The sequence below is a fragment of the Hydractinia symbiolongicarpus genome, chromosome 1, assembly GCF_029227915.1.
Source record: "Hydractinia symbiolongicarpus strain clone_291-10 chromosome 1, HSymV2.1, whole genome shotgun sequence".
Classification (NCBI taxonomy): domain Eukaryota; kingdom Metazoa; phylum Cnidaria; class Hydrozoa; order Anthoathecata; family Hydractiniidae; genus Hydractinia; species Hydractinia symbiolongicarpus.
In genome coordinates this window covers 8,115,512-8,134,640 of record NC_079875.1, presented here as the reverse complement: position 1 = coordinate 8,134,640, position 19,129 = coordinate 8,115,512, and the positions used below count along the sequence as shown (strand labels likewise).

The 19,129-nt window shown below is 32.8% G+C and overlaps 2 protein-coding genes across 2 annotated transcripts; both read left to right on the top strand.

Annotated features, from left to right (window-relative positions):
* Positions 1-1,694: 1,694 nt before the first annotated feature.
* Positions 1,695-8,943, top strand: LOC130636079 (NACHT, LRR and PYD domains-containing protein 3-like). Its single transcript, XM_057445680.1, has 5 exons — positions 1,695-1,793; positions 2,039-2,296; positions 2,465-2,503; positions 2,592-4,046; positions 6,766-8,943. The coding sequence occupies exons 1-5, from the start codon at positions 1,778-1,780 to the stop codon at positions 8,679-8,681; spliced, it is 3,684 nt and encodes a 1,227-aa protein (XP_057301663.1). The 5' UTR covers positions 1,695-1,777; the 3' UTR covers positions 8,682-8,943.
* Positions 8,944-9,610: 667 nt separating this feature from the next.
* On the top strand, positions 9,611-17,798 carry LOC130636086 (E3 ubiquitin-protein ligase RNF115-like). The gene is made up of 11 exons (XM_057445690.1): positions 9,611-9,793; positions 10,618-10,670; positions 12,374-12,428; positions 12,507-12,573; positions 14,204-14,300; positions 14,402-14,439; positions 14,517-14,550; positions 14,923-14,983; positions 15,908-16,001; positions 16,906-17,021; positions 17,481-17,798. The coding sequence occupies exons 1-11, from the start codon at positions 9,701-9,703 to the stop codon at positions 17,544-17,546; spliced, it is 774 nt and encodes a 257-aa protein (XP_057301673.1). The 5' UTR covers positions 9,611-9,700; the 3' UTR covers positions 17,547-17,798.
* Positions 17,799-19,129: the final 1,331 nt, after the last annotated feature.

The window sequence follows — 19,129 nt, the reverse complement described above, 5'->3', positions numbered from 1 at the left end:
ATGTTGGTGTACATCAGGGTCCTGTACGTAGTCCTTTTTTGTTTGTTCTAGTCTTAGAGACACTGTCGATGGAGTTCAGAACAGGTTGTCCATGGGAGTTATTATATGCAGATGATTTGGTTCTCATAGCAGAGTCGATGGAAGAACTAGTTGAAAAGTTTGAGAAGTGGAAGAAAGGACTATTATTATTATTTTGAATATTTATACAGGATATAGCCACTTCAGTGTTGGAAACACTGTTATCAATGTGGTTCCTGTGTTCGGGATGTATACATTAAGTATACACCGGCATTACCCTCCCAATTTCCCTCACATGGCATGGGTTGACCCGTAGCTGTAGTAAAGACATTTGCTAAACATGCCCGCGCTGTGGACCGAACCACAGACCTTGTGATTACGAAGAGAACTCCATAACCACAAGGCCACGCGCTACAGAAGAAGAAAGAAGAGAAAGCTAGAAGAAAAAGGGCTAAGGGTTAACACAGCAAAGTCTAAAGTCATGATTAGTAGCATTGCAGCCAAGTGTGACCTTGTAGTTAGAAAGTGACATACATTTCAACATGAGAGGATACCTGCATAGGGCATAATATTAAAAAAAATAACCAAAAACTAGTGAGTTACGCAGTAAATATTTTTATCTTGGCAGTTTTTTTTTTCATTGTTGGCATTTTAAATGAAAATAAAAGGTTTTTTTACAGCTAGAAAACATGACTTTTGGCAATTTAGGTACATAGGCAGATGTAACAACCAATTACTAAATGAAAATAAATCTTATTTTTCTTTAAGTTTTTTATTTATTTTATTTTATTTATTTAGGCTTGTGAGGTACAGTTTCTCATTATTTTTTATTGCCTATTTTTTTTTTCTTGTTGTGGTGTGAGTTTCATTATTTTTTATTACCTATAATTTTATTTCTTGGTGTGTTGTAGTATATCCAGCCTGCTAAAGCACACTAAGTTGCTTTTTAAACGCAGTATATGTTAGTTCTGAAAAGTTTTTTTCCATTGTTCAACTGGGAAGGTTGTTGTCAAAAGTAAAGGAAAGAAATCACAGAAACTTGCTAAGCAAGTTGCTTGATTTTTGGGCGAAATTTTAATCTAAAAAAATTATCTAGGTCACATGTATGGGGTTTTAAAAAAAAATGTTATTTTATACTTATCTGGCTAGCCTTTAGTAAAGTTTTTTAAATCTAGCTAGCTAGACGCTGCAATCTAAAACCTTGTCCCAACGAGGGGTACTTGCCTTGTAAATATAAAAGCTAGCCAGCTAGGTAACAAAATCAGCTTTCTAGTCACAAGTTTTTGATAAATAATGCTCCTTGAGTAATATCATCACTATAAAATATAGTTTCAGGGAAAACATAATGAACCAGGATCCTTCTACCGCACCATGTGCAAGTAAGGAACAAGGACTTGAACAAGCCATAGGAATTATAACAGCGAGACAGCCTCATTAATTATTTATAGTAACCAACATAGTGGTTATGAAAAGCAGCCTGTGCCAGGATCTTGTTAGCTCTCAAGTAAGTGCTAGTGCCTTTGACATCAGGCAACAATCCCTGAGGACGAGGATATTTATTTTAAAAATGACCTTACCCCTAAATAAATAATATAAGTTTTATGTTTACGAAAAAGTACCAAAAACTTAACCTATTTCTTAAAATATGTTTAATGTTTTCATCCTTTGATTCATCTAACTATAGTAAATATTCTTTTATAGAATAGATAATTGAATAATAAACAGGAGTGTTAGATTCATTTAATGCATCCTAACAAAAATGGCAAACATTAAAGGTACACTACATTTCTTGAATTGTGTCACAACACTTGTATTGTCATTGTGTCACATCATAGGCAGTTTACTTTGTGTTTTGTTTTACAAAATTTCACATTGTCTGCCATTTGTCAGTCTAAATTTAAAATTGGTTAGATCTTACCTACTGTGATTATTCTTTTGAAAATCCACATTTTACTCTGGAAGAGTGTTAAGTTGTAAAAGGGTTCCCTTGTTTTGTAATAACTGATTCTTGTTTCAATAGATCAATCCTTATCAGAGTCCATCTTGGATTGCGTCTCTTATTCTCTTGCCAGTGATTGGAAACGATTCGGTAGATTGATGCAACTGGAAGAATCACAAATAGATTGCATTGACTTAGAGAATAACTTGGTGTATGAAAAATGTCGAAAGTGTCTCGCAAAGTGTATTCAGATGCAACCTAATCTAAGGTGGTTGGATGTACAAAAAGTCTTGAAAGACATTGGGCGTAATGATGTCATAAAGAAATGTGAAACTCAAGGTAATTCAAAGCAAAGCAAACTTTATTGTGTTAGTGTTAAATGAAATTAACAATTTAAGTGAGAAGTAATGAATTGTTAATCATAGATTTTTGTAGCATTGTTGTTGAGCATATTTTAAACCAGACAAAAAATTGTAATGTATAATCTTGTTTTTGCATTGATTATAGCTACACAGATACCCTTTAAAGTTGGTAACCCCAAATTTAGTAAGTATTTTGCCAATGCAAATGCATAATTCAATTTTCTGTACGATTTCCAATGTTTATGCTTATATATATATATATTTTATACCAGACGAGGCCCGCAAAAAACTTCAAAAACAGTATCTCCGACAGTATGCAGAGCTCTTTGACACATCACATAACAATGTATCTCCACGTGGTATTGATCGGATATCCGCCTTTGTTGAGCTAGCTATTTCCCCTTCAAGAGATGTACGTGAATACTGGAAGCATAATAGTGAGCGAGACTATCATCTCAATCAACATTTGTTCAAAGGGAAAACAATCACAGTGGAGAATATTATGACAGAAAACTCACCCCTTGTTTGTTTAGGTGGAGTTGCAGGAAGTGGGAAGAGTACATTGCTTCTTTATACAGTTTTAAAGTGGGCCAGAGAGGAGCTTTGGAACGTCACTGAAGGACAGCAGTATGATTTTGTCTTCACTATTATTTGTCGTGAAATTAACTCTATGGAAAAATTAGATTCCTTAGAATCTTTGTTAAAATTTTTATATCCAGATGTTTTCCATTGGGTTAGGTTTGAGGAGCTACAGTCTATTGCAGACAGAGTTTTGATAATAATTGACGGCATTGATGAATTTATTGGTTTAACTGATATGATATCACAGCACCACGGTAAGATGATTGGAATCTCGAAATGCTTGTATCAAGCGATTAATCCTGTTAATGCATCATTATTTGATCACAAAGTTTTAATATCTGGTCGACCAGAAGCTATAGGAATGGTGCAACAGAAATTTCGTAAACTTGTAAGTTTAAAGTCCATTGAAGTTCTCGGATTTGATCAAAAGAACATTGAGTTGTTTGTTCATAATATATTTTATGATAACAAAGAAAAAGAGGTACTAGTTTTGCAAAAGTTGAAAGAATCCACTAACCTGTCACTGATGGCAAGTTTGCCTGTGTATTTGTCCATCATCTGCAGCCTTTTTTCGAGTGAAACAAGTATGAATGCTGATACATCTGTTGAACTCTACTCCTGGGCTTTAGGATTGTATCTAAAAAACCACTTTCGCACTGAAGATATGTCATACATGACGCTAAGGGATATATTTAAGCGAAAAGATGTTGGAAAAGTATTGACTGTTGTTTCTGAGATGGCATATCAGATGCTATGTAATGGAACAGTTGTATTCAATGCTGATTCGTTACCACAAATTTGTGAAGAATCTCTTGAGTACTGTGGTTTGGTCACAAAAGTGTTTGTAGATGAGTTCACAATTAAGTACCAATTTCGACATCTCAGTTTGCAAGAATTTTGTGCAGCTATTCACATACTTAAGGAAGGTTTTCCTAGAAAAGAAATCTTGGAGAATCATCGTTTGCGTGGCTGTATTCCTGTGCTATGTGGTTTGGAGTCAGCGCTGATCCCTGGTTGTCATACAGCAAATATAACCAAGGCCATTTTGAATTCTCTTGATGTAAAAAACGGTTTAGCTGAAAAGCCATGTATACATCTTCTGGCAGAAAATTTATTTGTAGAGGCTCGACATTGTGTATTAACAGGTATGTAGTGTTTTTTTTACTTAGGATTTAAGTATATAGACCTATTTCAATATCGCCTTTTCATGATCAGCCGTGGTGGCGAAAAATCAAAACATTGCATGAAAACGAGGTTAGTTTATATAAAGTTCAGGATGTTAAGTAGCATATGTTGGTTTTATAATTTTTAACTTTTTGTTGTAGTAAGACACGAGACGTTTGTTGGCTACCTAACTATAGTTAGCCAACATTAAATATATGGCATTGAAAGGATCGTAGTGAATAAAAGTATATTGAGGGTATCAGTAGTGGTAGTGTGACAAAAATTAAGAATATTTACTGATATTAAGTGTGTATTTATGACAACTTTTATGTTGGCTAGCTATAGTTAGGTAGCCAACAAACGTCTTGTGTCTTACTACCACAAAAAGTTTATATTGTATACTGTAAGGTATACAATATAAACAATATGTAAGGTTCTGGCATAAACCTATTTTTTTCAGAACGTGAAGAAACAACTGAACATACTGCTGTTCTTACAAAAAAGTTTTTATCACAGGACACATCTTTACATAAATAAAAATATTTAGGTCTAGTGTTGTTCTATTCTCTAAGAAAATAGATTCAAGGTTCTTGAAATTGTTCTTATTCTCTTTGGAATTAACTTGACAGCAAGATTAGGCCTCTAACAACTATTTTGGAAATGACAGTGTTACACTTGTAAGGTTATGTTGTTTGGGTGATCATCAAGAAAATAAAACGAAGCCATTCATTAGTTATAATGCCGTCCGTATATATTTAAAACTTTCTTAACTTTCTGAGGCCATCTGTTATAAGTTATTGTGGTAAATCGATCAAGTATTAAACATATCTAAGAGAGTGCTGTCCAGCTTAACTGGCTAAACGTTATTGCATTGAAACAACATGTGCCTTAAAACAAATTCATCTACTATTCTCTTAGCTTTTAAAGGAATCATTGATATAATACAGAAAGGTTTTATGTTAATTCTATCAGGTTTTTCTAAGAAGAGGACCTTTCAAAAAAAGTTGTTGATCTTTGCTTTTACATACAATAAAATTACAACACTCATAGTTATACCTGACATGGAATAACACCTGGCAATAGTTATAATTATAATATTACTGGCAATATTACTAGAAATACTACTTATTGACAGAATGTTTTGTGAATTTAAAAAGCAACAACAAATATCTGTAACTAGCTGCAACTGTAACTTATGAGTATACATGCTTTTACCTTAAGTGATTGCATTGCTCTTATTACATTTTGTTGAATATATAACACGATGAAGACCAATATTCAGTCTAATACCACCAACCCAACATGCTTAGGATAGCCAAGTTATGTTATTTACAGGTGTTTTAAAAAATAAAAGATATCCAATAACAAAGAGTAAAATGTATATTATGTTAACAACATTGGTTGAAGCTCCAACTAGCTAGCTAGTAGTAACGAATGCTAGTGCTAGTGTAGCTAAATATAAAATCCAAACCAATCAACCTTAGCTAGCTAAACACTAGAAAAAAATATAAATCAGCAACTTTAATAAGCCCACTGGGTATAAAATAAGTGCCACTTTCTATATACTTTACCAAAAGTTCAGAATTTGCCCATTTGACAAGTTAATTTGAGAAATAACGGGGTAAACAAACTATATGTGCATCACTTGGCCGACAAATTAAAGTTATCTCTATACTAACCTTGTTTTCATGTTGGTATGTCTGTTCTGGCTGTGTATTTTTTGGAATGGAATCGGTTATTAAAATAGGTCTATTGGATAGGTCTATTGGTCTCATCCATCTACTTTTTATCCACATAGTGTCTGCATATGCGGCAGTTTACTTCAGACTAACTGTGGAATAATTTTATTACTTCACACTAACAGTCAGATAAAAATACTTAAAGGAATGTTGTAGGATACAAACAGTAAAAAACGAAAAACCACATGCTAACAACTAGTGCAATATATACACTAGAAGTCTAATGGATTCTCTACATAAAGCAACGTTTATGTGATTTAACTAGTTAAAGGCACTTTAAGTTGCTCAACTTGTTCTGATGAATTTTCACAAACCAAAAATTTAGCAAGATATGATTACAGCAACTTATTTGAGGATGTAATTTTTTTAAAAGTCTTTGGAAGAATTTTTATTTCTCACTGTTTGTTCAGTATTAAGATTTAGTTTCATTTCAATGGTTCAAAATTTTGTTAAACAGAAATTTATTTTTTGGACACGTTCTGGACAAACTTTTCGAAAGAAGGATTATGTCCCCTGAAATATTTCTGTTAAAATAAAATTCTAACTGTATGTGTCTGTAGACAAAGTAGATATAATTTTAGCAAACCAGACACATTAGGAATTCAATGGGTTAAAATGAATTGAACTCAATAATGATTTTAAAATTAGTGTAACATTACACTTAAAAAGCTTGAGACACGAAAACTTAAAAACAAATGTAAAATATCTGACAATATCTCATGCATAGATAACTAAGTGCCACCTGGGAGCAAAATGGGAAGCTGGCTCAATTCCCAGTTTTGGAACCAACAGGTTGATGATGTCATCAGAATAATATCTCCCTAATCAAGCAGATTTTCCCATGGGCCATTTAACTAGTCATTTCTATAAAAGCAATTCTTTTCTTTGTGTTGCATATTTATGCTGTAATCTTTTTTGTATATATGTTTTATTTATTACTTTTTACTTCACCTATTTTTAGGCTCAAATGAGGACTGGAATCTTTTTGCTGCTGCTTGTTTTGAATACCACAACTTGTTAGATAAAGATTTATTATTTACTATCGCACACAGTGAAATTACCCTATACATTAAGAACTTCTCAAACATTCAGATAAATTTTATGGTTTATTTTCTTAACCAACTGACGTCACTCTCTCCATTTCCTGTAAAAGAGATCTATATACAAATAGGAAGAAGTGACATCTTCGGAGATGCATACAAAGTTCTTGCCAAGTGTATGTGCTTGGCTAGTCGTGTTCACATTGAAAAGGTTGATGTTGTAATGGCTAAAGATTTGTCTGTGATCAATTCAGAATTTTCAAGAAGTATTGAAAATGGTGTAACGCCAGGAATAAAAGATATGCGTTTTTATGATTGTAAATTGACTTCTGATCATTTGTTGTCGTTAGGAGCTGTTTTGCGTAATCTTAATTCACTTGTTTTAAGTTACAACAAAACCATATCTCTAGATGGGTGGCGATTGATTGCTGAGATAATTGAGAATGAGCAGAGCTGTTTAAAAAAACTTCATGTTAGAGACTGCAGCATCAGTGATAGTTCGTTTGAAATTTTGGCACCAATTGTGCCCAAATTAAAGGAATTTGAAGTGTGTAATAACCCTGGAATTTCTCTCAAATCATGGAGTTGCTTGGCAAAGTATGCACTTTCTGAGAACTTGTTACAACGGTTCCGGGCACGTTGTTGCTACCTAACAGACTCCATCATAGAGAAACTAATTCCATTACTTTGGAAAGTGGAAGAGCTAGATGTAAGCTTTAATCAAGCTATCACATCAGTAGGTTGGAAGCACTTATCAGATTTTGTTCAGCAACGTTACGAAGATTCCAATCCGTTAAAACGATTGTTTATCAAAAATTGCTGCATTGATGATATATACCTGAAAAAAATATCGCTTTTTGTAGGGTTTCTGGAAAGTTCACCATCCCGACCCCACATGATTGCAGATCCTGATGAGAAAGAAAAGTCAGAACTGCTAATAATCAATTGTGATTTAAATGATAAAAGCATTAAGCATCATTGTCAGAATATGCTTCAATACGAAAGAATTGATTTAAGCTTTAATAGAAATGTTGGAACTGCAGGATGGAGGTACTTTGTTGAATCAATGCAAGACAAAAAAAGTAAATTGCAACAGTTAGCGGTGTGTGACTGTGAATTAAATGATAAACAAGTTTCAATTCTGTCAACATTGTTTCCACGATTGAAAGAATTGAGACTTTCGGGTAACAATAACATAACGGAAATTGGTTGGAGCATTGTGGGTAATGTAGATCTACACCAACTTCCTTTTCAAGAATTAAACTTTCGAAGTTGTAATTTAAGTGATGCATCTGTTAATATGTTAAAACAAGCATTTTGTCACTTGAGGTACGTGAGCTTTAAGAATAACCCGAATATTACAGAAGATGGATGGAAGGTGTTTGCAGAGAGCGTTCTCCATACGAATGTTGTGTCATTAAAGTATCTAAACATTTCGGACTGCAATATCGATGATTCAAAGTTGAAGATTTTGCTTCCTATTATACCGTGTTTACACACATTAAAACTTGGTGGCAACATGAAGGTGTCGACAATTGGGTGGAAAAGTCTTGGGGATTTTGGGAACAGTGATAAGTGCAAGTTGACTCAGCTTTATATTTTTCGTTGTCTGTTGACTGATGAAGACTTTTTTGTACTAGTTCCACTAATAGCAACTGTTGAAATTATCGATCTTAGATATAACAAGGGTATTACAAACACTGGCTGGCAGGAATTAGCGAGTTATCTTTGCAATCATCCGAAACGAAACTTGCAACAAATAGACATGTATGGCTGCCTGATAGCGAATACTAAGGTGGAATTGCTGAAAGATATGGTCAATTACGTTATTGCATAAAGGCTCTTAAAAAATTCTTTATTATTTCAATGTAAAATGCTTTTAGTATTTCGATGTAAAATGAAAAAAGTCTTATATTTTGTGGAAGTTAAGTTGCTGCTACATTTATGTAAATAATATTTTTTTATTTAATTTTTTTTTAAATAATTCAATACATATACTTTATATCTTCTCAACATTATTTTATTTATGCTAATTTTGATGTAATGGAGTTTTTTAAAGAATTTTTATAAAAAGTCTTCTAAATAAAAATGTTTTTGAATGACAATTTTTTTTAGATCCCAACTTAAGGTGGATTCACATTAAAGGTCTGTGAAACACAGTGACACTGCAAATGTTTTTTTTTATATGTGCTTTCCTTTTAACCCTGCAGTTTTGTTAAATTAAACTTCTCATTGTACAATAATCATGAGATTCAAATTAACGTAATATTGCTCTTATGGTAACACGTGTCTTACCGCAGAGAGCAGTTTCAAGCAATAAAAATGGATGCTGTGCCACAATGCGACAGCGTTAATTTTGCCATTGTGAATCTGCCTTAATGCGTTTTCAGTATAATCACCTAAGTCTAACCGTTCTTGTGTTTAATCTTGCCAGGTAAAACTCTATCCTGTGCAGTTTTTAAAAAACATTAATGTAAAACAATAAATTAATTGTCTATATAAAAATTAATTAGTTTTACTCTTGGTTTAGATGAAAAACCTTAAATGGCTTTATAAATTAATTGTCTATATACAATTTAATTGGTTTTACTCTCGGTTTAGATGAAAACCCTTAAATGGCTTTATGAACTTTTTCAGTTATTAATTGTCATATTTAAATTTGTTTTTAATCAAGAATTGTAATTTTTTTAGGAGCAATTTTCTTTTCAACTATAATCTTAAAAGTTGCATTTATTGTTTCAAATTTGTAGTATTAATTCCCTTTCTTTCTTAATATTTCTTTCTATTTTTAGTGATTAGAAGTATATATGTTTAGTAAAATGCAAATTAATATATTTATTTTTGTGTAAATGCAAAATGGCAGCAGCAAGTGTCGATACACCTGTGCAAGATGAAATCAAATTTTATTTTTGTCACTCTTGTAGCCGTGAAATGAGACCCATATTGCCAGTAGGTTACGTCATTGTCTTTATGTTATTGTCGCTGTTTTTGTCTTCATCGATATCATTGTTTTTTATGTTGTTTCTGTTGTTGCAAACCTATCAGGTGATGAATTTTGAATTATCACTACATCTTTTAAGATCCTTTGTCAGAACCTTATATTTTAACCTGTATGTTCATAGAAATCGTTGTTTTTTCCATTTGATAAACCAAAACCTAGAACTAAATATTTTAGTTGATGCGTGGCTTTAAATAGTTTGAAACCGCATAAAATAGCATTGAAAACGATGAAAAATGGCATTGAAACACCATACTGGTGTTGTTACTTTCGTTCGGTTTTGTTGTATTGTATATTTGTGGTTATTGTTGTTGTGGTTATTGTTAGTGTGGTTATTAGTTGTTGCGGTTATTGTTGTTGTGGTTATTAGTTTTTCCAGTTTTAGTTTTTCCAGTTATTGTTGTTGTGGTTATTGTTAGTGTGGTTATTGTTGTTGTGGTTATTGTTGTTGTGGTTATTGTTGTTGTGGTTATTGTTGTTGTGGTTATTGTTGTTGTGGTTATTGTTGTTGTGGTTATTGTTGTTGCGGTTATTGTTGTTGTGGTTATTGTTGTTGTGGTTATTGTTGTTGTGGTTATTGATGTTGTGGTTATTGTTGTTGTGGTTATTGTTGTTGTGGTTATTGTTGTTGTGGTTATTGTTGTTGTGGTTATTGTTAGTGTGGTTATTAGTTGTTGTGGTTATTGTTGTTGTGGTTTTTATTGATGTTGCTGTTATTTCTAACTATGCAGTTTCTTTTACTTCGATGTGTTTTTATTTATTTTTTTATTTTTAGGACTACCTGTGCTCTGAATGTTTTTCAAGTTTTATAGAAGAATTGGAAGACAGGTAATATTCATAGCTCATAGCTGTGCAGGAATGACAGTAAGCATGTCTCATAGAATACAACTGTGCAGGTGTAACAGTATACATGTCTCATAGAATACGGGTGTGCAGGGGTAACAGTAAACATGTCTTTTAGAATACGGATGTGCTAGTGTAACAGTAAATGCCTAGTAGAATACGATTTTAAGTTCAATTTAAATTTTGTTGGCCACTGCTGTATCGTTAGGTGTAATAAAAGTGAAAGTGCTATTATTTTCCAATAGTTTGCTTGTTACTTCATTGGAGGTACTAGATTAGAAGCTGTCCTAGATCAATCTTTAGAGTGGTTTTTAATTCTGTGACGATCATATATGCTTTGTGAGATAAACACCCTCCTTTACTGCTTTAAACTTTCATAAAATTAGAATTCGTAGAAGCAATAGCTTTTGTGCCCTATGTGTTGCCATCTTTTAGCATAATACTTTTTCAATTTAACCGATTTTTTTTACTTTTTTTACTAAAATTGACTGATGTTTTGTGTACGAATTACTGTTCTAAATATATGTAAATTTAACTAGCGATTCCAGTACTACAGGCACTAGGTTCCAGGCCCTTGTTACACTGGTCCTTAAACGCCCCACACTTTTTTTCTCTATGTTTTTCCCAAAATACAACCTGGAAACTTTGTAACTTTGGTGCAATCAGGAATTTTGGGTGTCCATGTAATTCAGTTACTGGCAATACTGAGAAATGAGAATGAGAAAATGTTAAAAATGAAATAAAATGAAATAAGCGAAATTTTAACAATAGCGGGTATTCTGCACCAGGCTTGCGAAATTTTAACAATAGCGGGTGTTCTGCACCAGGCTTGTAATGGGTAATACCTAGAATGTTGTTTTAATTTAAGCGAAAAACTAAATTTTCGCATTAGTTTTTGGAGTCTGTGAAAGGTACGACATCTGATATTTTTCAAAAAGTAGCATGCCTTACCGGGTAAGTTGTGGTGGCACATTATGTTGTGTTTTAACTTTTGGTGTGACAGGGTGAGCGATGTAATAATCTTCCAGGTTAAGTAGTTAACTGAATTGGATTTTCACAAATTATCTGCTGGGATGATTAAAAGATCCCTATTTTGTTCAAGACAAAATTTGTTTTTGAAAATGAAGCTAAAATGGCAACTCTCTGAAATGGGAAACTCTCTGAAATGGGAAACTCAATCGATGAATTCCGTAATAGATGACACCAAGGTCACAAAAGCAATGCCTTGTAAGCATCGACGTTTGATAGTGTTTTCGTTTATGATCCAGTTGTTGTACTAAAAATTTACCTTACGTTATCATCGTTTTCATGGCTATAAAGGGGATAAATCTATGGTCTTTTTGAAGTACTACTTGTACAGTTAAACAATCATGGTGATAGCTTTAAACATGGCTTGTTGTAGGGTTTCGTGATCATATTATATTCCTAATGAACGAGACGGATCTATAAATTTGCCAAAAGTATTACATAGATTATTTATTTTTTAAGTCTGCATGTTATCATCTCTTTACATTTAAACGTCTGACAATCACTCGACATATACATTAACTTTTCATGCTGTGGATAAGAAAGATACAGATTGATCTTTAACAATTGTTGTAGTTTATGTGTATAGGGCATTTACAAAGTGACAGTTCTATCATGTAAGAATGTAACATAAAAACCTTCTCCGTTGAATTTTTTTGTAGTGTAATGGAAACCGACACACCAGAGTTGCAAGCAGATTTGCTTGGACAAGCCATGGTAAGTCTGCTAACTTTGTGTTCTAGAGAAACTTAGATCATGTTTCTCCCATTTTTAATCAACGTCTTATGCTCTTAGCTGACGGACAGAACACATCCGAATCAATCCAGAACTCACAGATGGAGAAGGCGCCGCAGGAGTCCAGGTACATTGTTTACAAAATTGTGGCCTCTGAGATGTATTTTGTTAAATTTTTCGAGCAATTTTGTGGTTGTAGTTGTTAACAGGACTTAATTATATAGCGCTTGTAAACGTGCACGTAAAAATCGATGCTGTCAATTTGATGGTTATTTAAAAATGGTAGTAAATCTTAAAGCTCAATGTTCAAATTAGTTTTCATTTATTTATAATCTTGTATAAACCCTCTCTTGATTGATCAGACAGACCATATTGTGATAATTGAAATGTGAACATTTTGCATTTTCGAAACATTGTTTAAACATTTTCTTACAAATGAAAATTAACGCAACTGATATTGAGGTGTATGAATAGAATACATATGTTTATCACCTGACTGTTAGTATGAAAAAATCCAATAATTTGATTGGTTTATGATTTATTTTAACGGGGCTTTGTATGAAGCCATACTAACCTGTTTGGGAAGCCATTATTAGAATAGTAACATAAAAACGTAAGCGAATAAATAACATTATTATATACCCGTAAGCAAAAACAGCCATTGAATAAATAATCGTATTCCACCCGTATTATTCAATGCTTGTGACGTAACAATAGTTTTGACAAAACATTCGTAAACGCATGTTTTGATTTTATCCTTTCCGCCTCATTAATTTTTATCGTAATTAACTGTGATTGGTTGTTTCTTAGTGGTCCGTTTTCTGATTGGTCGATTTCCAAACACGTGAAATGGCGGGAACTTTTTTGTCGAGAAAATTCTTTTTACAAAAACATCAAAACAAAGAAATCGAAACAAAAATGAATCGCTTCGGGGACATAGATGATGCAAGAATTGAAAAATTAATAATCGATAAAGATAGTGTTAATACAAAAAAGAGTACTGAAGCAAGCTTTAGGTTATTTTGATTTCACAAAAAAATGTTTCGATCTACTCTATAAAATGAAACGAAAACAAAACAAACACAAAACAAATTAAGTAATATTAATTATAACAATCTCTTTTGGGTATATAATAAAACATATATACAATAGGTAAACATAGGTTATTGGATTTATTAACCCTCGGTGATATTATATTCAACTCCGCTGCGCGTCGTTGAATATAAATCACCTCGGGTTAATAAATCTCAATAACCTATGTTTACCTATTGTATATCTACTTATTATAGCACACAAAAAATATAAAAGTAACTCACCTAAAACTATTTTTTTCGTTTTAATTCATATAAACAATTATTTGAATTTGTTTTGTGAACTTACAAGTTTAAACTCAAACGATCTTAAATTTCGAAACTATGAACGTCGAACCTGCGTTTTTTTTCTTGGTGTCTGTACTTTTGACCTCGGGCTTTGTATTTCCATGTACAACATCAAAACCGGTCAGTGTTCGCTTAGTACCAACAGTGTTTTACGGTGCATAAAAGTACAAAGTACACGCTGGTGAACTTAAGTAACCTACATGGTACACGAATTTTTTTTAATTTTTGAAGCCCTGGTTAATACTGTGTTGTTGTTTGTTGGAGCTGATGTTGCTTTTGATTGGTGGATTGGTTGGTGGTGCCTGTTTAGTAGTTTTTATTAATGCGGCTGTTGTCAGTCTGTTTGTTATGTATTTATGTAAAAAAGTTTTTTTTTAGCTTTCTATTTGAACATGTCACAACGTGGTCCAATGCCTGTTGGTCCAGGCCAACCGTCTGTATTTCAATTTGAACAAGGGGCACCTGATATTGACACGTACGTTATTTTTATTTCTGTCAACCAAATAGCAATCATATAGAGGATTAATCAAATATTGCGTTTGGTGAGTGATTAAATTGTTTTTCTTTTTGTTTTAGATTTATGCATCAACTTTTCAGTAACTTGGGAGTTCAAGGTAGGTGTTAATATTTGGCTGCTCGCCCTTTCTGCAATTGCTATGTATGTTTTGTTGATTTTCTTGGTGTTTTTTAGTGATGGGTGGTGGCATGCCTGGTGGAATGAATCTGTAAGTATTAATAACAATACACATATGTGTTACGGCGTTTACTCCTGTTCTTATTCTTTGAAAAAACGTAACTTTTTAATGAATCTGAACTGAGAAGTTTCCTACGGTGAAGAAGCACATGCTAGACCTTGAGAATCTTGAAACCTTTAAAAACCTTCAACATCCATCTTTTTATAAAGAGGTTCCTTGAATTTGAAGTAACTAAAACTGTACATGAGTCAGTAGAACTTGATTTTTCTGAATTATTTTAAGTGCCATTTTTTACCTTCACCTTGAAAATAGCTCGCCTTGTTCATGACAACAGTGTTAACTAGCCAGATAACAGGACCCTCTGACAACTGATAATTCCATGTTTTCCATGTTTTTTTGTAGTGGCGGCTCTATGGGTGATTACGTGTGGGGTCCGAATGGTTTAGATAATATAATAACGCAAGTAAGTTACAAAAAATATTAACTTTTGCCTTTTTTTCGTTTTAAAAATTTATGCGTCTGGAAAATATATTAAAAAATTCCATAGCTTTTTCATAACGAAGTTAACTGTTTAGTATTTCACAAACTGGTGGTATCCTTTTATCTATTGTGTACTACACCCTTTTTCTTTTGTAAGAGTACGTTGATAAGAATACCAGGCTGAGTTTTCAGGTTAAAAACAATTGATCTGTTTACATTTTAAAAGAAATTGCTAACAAAAAATACATCCTATCATTCATGGTTGAAAGTCTTGCGATTGAAACGTTTATGGTCTTAAACGGCATTTAGTTGACAAAAAATCAAAATTTTGATGTCACCATCATGTTCAGCATACTTTTGTTGTTAACTGTGCCAAATTTTGTCGAACATAAAGTAGTTTTAATTTTTGGACCAATTTTGGCCAAAAATGACATTTAAAGTGGGGAAAAACAAAATTTGATGTCACCATCATGTTCAGCATACTTTATTTGCTAACTGTGCCAAATTTTGTCGAAAACAAATACCATTTTTGACCTGAAACGTCATTTAGATGACTTCCCAGTGCGTGGGAGTTTGGGTACGAAGTTTAAATCTGTAAAAAAAGCGTGTAGTCCAACTTTTTATGTTCGATTATACATGTAATCTCACACGAGAAAAAGTAGTAAAGCGTAGTTGTTTCCTATTTGCATATCAACTCGCTACTTTTTTATGCATTTTTTACTTACCTTATGGGTAGAAAAGTTTGCGGGCAGAAAATTTCGCAAGGGAAGAAAAGGAGGAAGCCCGCATCATTTCCTTAATGAAGTTATCCGCAAAATATTTGGAACTTTGCGAAAATTTTGAAATTCGCAAAAATTTAATTTCCGAAAATTAGTACACACAACTAGTAGTTCTTCTTTTTTTGTAGCTACTAAATCAACTGGATAGCACTGGACCTCCACCAGCTAATAAAACGCAAATCGAATCTTTACCTATCGAAACTATAACACAAAAAGAAGTTGGTAAGAAAGAAATTATTTTGTCTCTACTATGCACATCTGACTGTCTATCTGCATCCTAATGCCTGTTGCCTGTATTACGGGTTTATACTTGACATTTTTAACTCACCAACTAACAGGTTTATTTTGCATATAGTAACTTTTGTGTAAAATAGTGCTTGGGGTTAGTTTTTTAGCGGTAATGTCCAAGGATTTACGGGTTTTGTAAGTTTCATATTTAACTTAATTTTTTTTTTTTAGCGGGCCATGCATATTATATATTATTCTATTATTCCTAGATTCTAGATTGGTATATGTACCAGACAGAGTACCATTTAAATTTATTCTTGCTACATAATTCGGTTTTGTTTGTGTCCAATGACGACTTTTACTCGAACTGCCTTTATTACGAGCGAGAGTTTTTGCGTTGTTGTTTGTTCATGTTTGCATACTCGGCGTTTATTTGAAAGGACGTCTGTTTTTCCGTGTTTGCATCCTCGGCGTTTAATTAAAAGGACGTCTGTTTTAATCATGTTTGCTTCCTCAGCGTTTATTTAAAATGACGTCTGTTTTTCCATATTTGCATCCTCTGCATTTATTTGAAAGAACGTCTGGTTTAATCATGTTTGCTTCACGGGCGTTTATTTAAAAGGGCGTCTGTTTTTTTCATGTTTGTATCCTGGGCGTTTATTTGAAAGGGCGTCTGTTTTTTTCTGTTTGCTTTCCTAGCGTTTACGTAAACGGACGTCTGCTTTTTCATGTTTGCTTCATGGGCGTTTATTTATACAAGTCGTCTGTTTTGAAATGTTTGCTTTACGGGCGTTTATACAGACATACGTACATAGTGTTATTATTTGAGCTTTACGTGCGTGTAAATTAAAGATTAATTTGTGGTTGTTATAAATATAATAAATTATTCTCTTTATAGATGATAAAGTCGAATGTGCCGTCTGCCGTGAAGAATACGCGTTATCTGAGCAAGTCAAGCGTCTTCCCTGCTTGCATCTTTTTCATCCGGGTTGTGTTGATCCATGGTTGGAATTGGTTCGTTTAGTTTTTGTATTTCTTGCTAAACCAATTTTTATGTGCTAACTAGTAGTCATGCCTGTATTCTCAGCTTTTTACGACTGAATTTGTCCTTTGACTCCATTTCCACTTCCAAAAAAAGTACAACGAGAAAAAAGAAATGCTTCTTTTTTTTTGCGCGAAAATATAATTTAATGAGATCAATATGACGCGTGAACAGGAGTAGAAAGTTTTGTAAACATCAGATGCTCAGTTAACAAAATAATCAATCACATTACACTAACACCTTATGTCCTTTTTGGAGTGGAATCCTTTCTTACGCGAGGTTTTCTAAAAATCAACTAATTTAGATCCATAGAATCATACGCTGATTCATTTTTTCGACTTCTTGCGTGCACACTTGAAACAATTTTATGTTCTTCGTTTCTTTTATTTGTTGTTTTTCATTAATTGATTCGGTGTGTTTTTATTTTTCAGCACGATTCATGTCCAGTTTGTCGTTGTAATTTAAACGGTGAAAGACCATCCTCTTCAGACAGCTAACACATGAACGTGTCCAGTACTATGCTTATACTCGTCAGCCTGCGTGAAACACTGTACACCCGCGGTTAGCACTACTGCTTACGCCTTATGTTCTTCAGGGTTTATCTCAAAATCAAGATAGATGTTTTTTAAAATGAACTTGTAAAGATTTTCTAAATAATTATGATGTACTTATAAGTAAGTAGGTTACCATTTTAAAATTTGTAGATGAAAATTAGGAACACGTGGATAGAAAGAAATATTTTGATAACACTGCTTTGTTATTTTTTATTACAAGATTTTGCCAACGTAACTATTGTTCTGATAAAGGACAACGTTAAATTATCCCTCCTGTTTTCAACCACAAATAAAATAGTTGTTAAAACCTTTGTAGTTGAAGTCCATTAAAAGCGAACAACTTTTTCGGTTCTTCATAGTTTACTTTTAAACCTTATAAGAAAACTCCTGTAATTCGAACTCCCATAGTCTGGAAAATCATTTAAATCAAATAGATTCTTCGGTCTCCTAGTAGGAAATTTCAACATCTAATTCAAATTTTGTAAGGCTGGATTTTTCACATCTTGGGATTCGAATGCTTTTACGAAGAAAATTTGTAAGGCTGGAAAATTTTTACATTGTAGTATTGGAATGCCTTTATGAACAAAATCAATTAAAGAAGATTTGAAAGAACGATGCAATCTTTTATCACTTTTTTCTAAAAATTAAAAGAGTAATCAGGATTCCTACGCCTCCTAAAAATCTTAAAAAAATAAAATCCTCCTAAATAATCCTTAAATATCCTAAAATTTCCTGATTTTTTGCAAATACTCCTAAAAATCTCCTAACTTTTTTAGAGAACAACTATTTATGAAACTCTTTTATTTTGTTTGTGGAATATAAGTCAGAAATATTTGCTAACTTACCCTTGTCACTAATTCAAAGGATATCCTAAAAAAGTTACTTGCAAAATAAGTGGGAACCCTGGTAATTCTATGTAAAATATTTGTTAAACAGATAAACGATTTTTACGAATATACCTCGTACCCTTACTTATAGGTTGTTACACCGTGTAAATCACCCTTTACGTATTTGTTGTAAAATTTGACCAATAAAACTCTCTTACAGTAGACTGCTGGTTATTTTAAACTCCATGGGGGATAGAAATTTACTTCGAATAACTAAAATTTCAAATAAGGAAATTTTTTTACAGTAAACTCCTGGTTACTTGAAACTCCACAGGGTGTAAAAATTTACTTCGAATATGACACACTTCATTTGGTTCCTACACTACAAAGACTTTGAGACCATGCTTGATATTTGTTCATTCAAATAAAATGTGTCAGTAAAGGTCTACTTTGCATATGTATTTTCTTCTTTTTAAATTTTCCGCTTTTCTGAGCTGTACTTCTTCTGGGATAGACTTACCTCGATTACTGTACATATTTTGGCGAAATTTGACTTTCTTCGAAATAAGATTTGTTCCTTTAATGCGTTTTCACTATCGCTATCTTAAGAAAAACTGGAATAACTTTGTAGATTTTTATCCTTACAGTCCATACTTAGAAATACCTAGCCTAAACTAACTTCAACCTGATGTCATATTC

Coding starts and splice junctions, on each gene's coding strand:
- LOC130636079 (XM_057445680.1), top strand. Junction 2,297..2,464: donor AAAGAAATGTGAAACTCAAG/GTAATTCAAAGC, acceptor CATTGATTATAG/CTACACAGATACCCTTTAAA. Junction 2,504..2,591: donor AGTTGGTAACCCCAAATTTA/GTAAGTATTTTG, acceptor ATTTTATACCAG/ACGAGGCCCGCAAAAAACTT.
- LOC130636086 (XM_057445690.1), top strand. CDS start 9,701: ATGGCAGCAGCAAGTGTCGATACACCTGTGCAAGATGAAATCAAATTT. Junction 12,574..14,203: donor AAGGCGCCGCAGGAGTCCAG/GTACATTGTTTA, acceptor GTTTTTTTTTAG/CTTTCTATTTGAACATGTCA. Junction 14,551..14,922: donor ATGCCTGGTGGAATGAATCT/GTAAGTATTAAT, acceptor GTTTTTTTGTAG/TGGCGGCTCTATGGGTGATT.